Below are 5,364 nucleotides of genomic sequence, written 5' to 3'. Positions count from 1 at the left end.
CGGGGCGGGGCGGCCGGGCGGTCGGGTGCCGTGAATCCGCATAGTTTTATATTACGTAGACGAACCAGATGAGCAAAGGCAGCTAGTGGAACAAAAGCTGCCAGGGAAATATACAGAAAAATAAAATCCAACGCCAATTTTGAAGCACGCTAATCAAAGCCAGGAAAAATAATTAATGGATCGAATACAAATGAACCATCGAATGGATTGAATATGGGTCTAAATTGACATTCCTGTAAGTCGTGTGTCAGTTTATCGAGAAAAAATTGGAAATATAAGACGCACACAGCGCTGAATACGTCAAATATATAAAAACAGAAGCGCAAAATTTATAGGAAAATTACATGGGGGTATAACACTAATATAACCCCCAATACTCTCTGAATAATCTCCCTGACATACATAACGTTACGTACGTATTACGCACACAAATTTTGCTAGAGCTTATCACAACCTTTCAGCCCAACAGCCAATTTTATAAGAAAGTAATCTTCAAATGCCCCACAGAAGTCCTGTATATATATTTTATATTCTCTGCTTATCAGCACAAGTACGCACAAATATATATTTTCTTAGGGATTACTGCTACATTTCACTAGAAGACATTGTCATTTAAAAGATGTTTTTCACACCCTAAGAAAAGATGAAGAATGTGTAAGAGATGTGAGAAATTATAGTTTCGTATATATTCCAACGACACCTCTATATTTAATGTTTGGATAGAGAACTAAGGATGATGTGCTCTTATTATTTTTCATTGGCTGACCTCTTAAATATTAGTTTCCTGTTGTGTGGTTGCAAATTATCTGGTGGTACGTCCTCCTATCGATTGATTTTTTTTCCTAAGTGATCCTTGAGTCAATCAAATGATAACTTGGTTGGTCTTTGCATCACCATTTTCTCATTTGGTCACTCAAATGTCATTTGGTCTTTCAGTTCGTTCACCCTTTGGGTTGGTCATTAGACCATTATACGAGCTCTGGTTTGTTTGTCTTCTGAGTTGATCTCGGTTGATCGCTGGACCAGAACCTATCCTCAGGATATCCTTATTCATTTTTATTAGCGAAATGTGTCGTATTCAGAACATCTCGATTAGCATGGGGCCTTTTGATTATACACAAAACTAGAATTGAGATTTTTTTTTTTTAAACTATCAAACCAATATATTTATGCATATCACAATCAAATATTATGAATTTGATAAAAATGAAAAATATATAGATAAGAGTTTTGTGGTGAATTTGGTATTTGAGCGAAAATTTAAAAAATGGAGGAAAGAATGCTCTAGATTTATGAATAACAATGTTTAGAGAAATTCATATTCACTATTGTACAACCAAAAATGATGCACAAATCTCGAGGCAATCTAACGTTTCAAACCAAAAACTTAATATTTATAAAGCTGACTAGCTGAAGAACACCCAGCTAACTCGCAAAAAGCTGATCTAAAGGATGGCAACCAACCAAAGGTCCACATAGATCGACTGAGAACAAACAATCTGCATATGACCGAATAAAGGTCTAGTAACCCAGCAACCTCACAAGCATTAAAGTGAGGTTTCTCTCAACAACTTTCGCAAAGATCATCACTGGGTACACCAGCCAACGGACCACATCACAATCGACTAGCTACCATTCTCAAAGTCGAATGATTTCTCAGAGTGGCTGACAAGTATGCAGACGAAATAGTCGATCAACACTAACACTATCGACCGACTCAAGGGTCTACCGACCAGAAGACTCATGAATATTAAAAGATACCTAAATTGGTTTTAAGTAGGAAAAAACACTATAGAAGACAACGTGATTCTGTAACCTATACTAAAGCAGGGGCATATATGTATTTTTGCACTTTATGACCTCATATCTTCTATAAATATCAGTCCAATACATATATAAAGGGGTTTTTGGCTCTTTTCTCCTGACCAATATCCTGTAAGAAGATTTCTCTCTTTTTCCTTGTTATAGCCCTTCAGTTACAATATATAAAATGGGTCATATGTTTCGAGGATACCCAACTTTCCCCAATGGGATAAGTCTATGTGTGTTCTTTTATTTCCTCATATTTCCCTCTCTCTCCTCTAATTCTATCACTTTGGAAATGACTCATAGGACAAATCCGAACAACTATATATTTATGTTTAAATGCTATTTCATAAAAATCTTCACATAATCATGGGTGAATAATGATCGAGACAAAACCGCGAACTACTTGGCCTCTTTCTGGAGATAATATTTAGTCCGGAGTCCAGACAGAAGAGGATAAGAGATGCGATACATCTTAAAGAAAAAAGAAACAGTTACACATGTATCTCCTCCATTGTTCGGATGATGCTTGCATATGAGCTCGGAACAAAATAATGAGAATCAAATAAAGCTAGTTAGAGTCATACCGCTTTGAAAAAAATGCTCTCAAAAGGAAAGCTCGATATAATGGACCCCAACGCGTCACACTTGTTGTTACCTTTCGCGTAGAAGAAACAACGTCACCGCTTTGAATGTTTAGCGTGCAAGGCATCCACATAAGTCGGCACAAGCGCGCCTCTCAAAACCTTCCATGTATCTATATTTCTTTTTTCTTGGTTCCTTTACATAACTATTCCGCCAATTTTTATGTATTTATATCCCCAAAATTTGATTTTTTTACATTTATATCACCCAAAATTTTATCATCATATAAGAAAATATCACAATTTTAGCTTATGCGGCATGGCATACATGTTTATATGATAGATATATAAATACATGATAATCCTTCTTTCTTTTATATGCGCGCATCTTCTTCTCGGATTCCATCTCTCTTTCTAGCTTTGGATTCCTAGACATTAAAATGAGCTTCTCCAAAATGAACAACAGCGCCATGTCTAATCATACAGAAACCAACGGCTTCGGCCTCACGGACGACTTGCTGATCGAAATTCTAACCAAACTGCCGTTGAAGTGCATCTACCGCTACAAATGCGTTTCGAGATCATGGCGGCTGCTTATTGCCGACCGTTACGTCGCCAAAAGGCTCCCTTTAATCCTCTCCGGCGTGTTCTATCGCTGCGGCGCCGGCGAGAGCAAACCCGAACCCAGGTATGGCTGCAACTCTAATGGCAGCTTCCAAGAAACAGACTTTAGTTACCTCCCATTCAATCACAACTCCAGCATCATAGACTGCAGCAACGGTCTTCTCCTCTTTTACAGAAGCATTCCCTCTGCTTTTCATGTCTGCAATCCAACCACGAAAACATGGGTTGCTCTGCCCAAGCCAAGGGGCAAGAACCAGCTCTCAATATTAGCTTTTGATCCCTACAAATCACTGTATTTCAAGGTGGTTTGCTTCAGCGGGTGGCTGGCACAGGGAGGCCAGTTAGAGATCTTTTCGTCGGAGACCGGCAAGTGGGTTCGGCACAGCCTGCATTGGGGGGTAGACACCAACAAGCTCTCCGCTTCGATGCATTACTTTGATGGAGTTCTCTATGTTCTCGCTCATCCTGGCCATGTTGCTTGCATTGATCTTGAAAGGATGTGTTGCAGAGTAATCGAGCTCCCGGAGGACATTGAGCATGATGTTTGCTTGGGGAATTCTGGCGGGTTTCTGCACTGTGCAATGTATGATGCAAATGAGTTGAGGATTTGGGTTTTAAAAGGATTGAAATGGGCATTGAAGAACAGAGTCAGTGTTTCCGAGATATTAAAATTGGATGGTGAATGCAGAGATATGGTTCCCACTGGTTTTCGGGATCATGGACAGTTTAATTTCATGGCGTTTCATCCGAAGGAGGAGGTGGTTTATCTTTGGGTTATGGGTAAGTTGGTGTCTTATGATGTTTGTAGGAAGAGATTTGGTTTGGTTTGGGAGCTGGGAACAGAGAAGGAGAAGGTTCAGATGATTCAGATTTGTCTGTTTCCTTGTTCAGATGATGTTTCAGATTGGTTGGCTTGATGAAGAACTCAGTTTTCAGTCTCTGAAAAATGGAATTTTTTTTCTTCTGTGTTATTGTGATTTAATTTGTGGGATGTAAAGCATACTTCTGCTTTGAATTCTTGTATAGTTGCATTGTTTTATTGAAATTTAAAGTATAGTGCTATTAAAGTTATTGATGGGCCTTTGTTTTGATTGCTCTTTCACTGAAATTCATTGCAAATCTTATGGTCAAAATCCAAAATTTATGAAGGAATGTGCTTTAATAAAAGGCTTCATGTAAGTCTCTTGCATGTTGTCATTCTTTTAATTACTTAAAGAGAATTTTTGGGGACCTTTTTTGAAATGTTGCATTGTTTTATATGGAGATAAAAATTAGTTTTTTATAATAACCATTCACCTGGGGACATATTAATGTACTTGGTTAGGCTAAAGGTCAAGAGTTCAAATGTACTGAAAAAGTAAAGCTGAATTTTCAGCAAGTGTTTTCCCATTGTTTATTGACAGTATTTAAGGGCAGAACCAGCATCATTTTCTTAAAAATTAAATCAATTATATGTTGATATGAAGCTCACACTTATCACAAATAATTTATTTAAAAAACTAATAAATAATTTTATGCAAAACAGTCAATAAATAAATTACATATTCAAACTAACTAATAAATAAGTTGCAATTAAAGCAAAGGTTAAATAGGGGGCAAATTAGATTGTTGAGAGGGGACAAAGGATGAAATACACCCACCTTGAAGCTGAATACAATAATTCAGTCCCCTGATTTACACTTATGTCAGCCCATGATAGTATCATACATATTTTACTTGATGCTTTGTATCCATCCAAGAAAAGGGTATGCAATTACATGATAACACTCAAAACATTGCTATTTACAAATATAGCACCACCCTTCATCCATTTTTCAAATTCAAACTCAAATATCCAAACTTTCCATAAATCCTTATGTAATATTTTTCATTTTTATCAAATTCTTAATAATTTGATCCTAACACGCTTAAATGAATCGATTTGATAGTTCAAGAAAAATCATTTGAGTGCTAGTTTTGTAAATAGTTTTGTTTCGAGTGTTTTGAAAAAAATATACAAAGTAAAAGAAATATCATTTTACGAACATGGTGGAAGGTGAGGAAGAATAACAATGACAAAGCAAATTTTGAAACAATATGTTGAAAGTGTGGAAGAATAAGAATCACAAAGCAAATTCGGAAGCAATAACACATGGTCTATAACTATTCTAAATTAGTTCATAGACTTCTAACATGGCTGAAATTTTCACAGCGAGAATTATTTTAGTTCTTATCAAAAGTGTATGTGACTTAAATTGGCACTATTATAACCTTTGAGATTAACATAAACCATTAAAAAGAGTCGGGAGATCATTTTTACATTTTTCTCAGAAATAATAACATAATATATATCTATATATATCTATATATA

At 36.3% G+C, this 5,364-nt stretch overlaps 1 protein-coding gene across 1 annotated transcript; it reads left to right on the top strand.

The window, feature by feature from the left end:
* Nucleotides 1-2,641: 2,641 nt before the first annotated feature.
* Nucleotides 2,642-4,387, top strand: LOC110036196 (F-box protein At2g23160-like). The gene has a single exon (XM_020740592.1). The coding sequence runs from the start codon at nucleotides 2,831-2,833 to the stop codon at nucleotides 3,929-3,931; it is 1,101 nt and encodes a 366-aa protein (XP_020596251.1). The 5' UTR covers nucleotides 2,642-2,830; the 3' UTR covers nucleotides 3,932-4,387.
* The last annotated feature ends 977 nt before the right edge of the window (nucleotides 4,388-5,364 follow it).

Source organism: Phalaenopsis equestris, unplaced genomic scaffold (assembly GCF_001263595.1).
Source record: "Phalaenopsis equestris unplaced genomic scaffold, ASM126359v1 Scaffold000002, whole genome shotgun sequence".
In the NCBI taxonomy this organism is placed as follows: domain Eukaryota; kingdom Viridiplantae; phylum Streptophyta; class Magnoliopsida; order Asparagales; family Orchidaceae; genus Phalaenopsis; species Phalaenopsis equestris.
The sequence above is the reverse complement of the archived record's forward strand: the minus strand, read 5'-3'. Positions and strand labels throughout refer to the sequence as shown.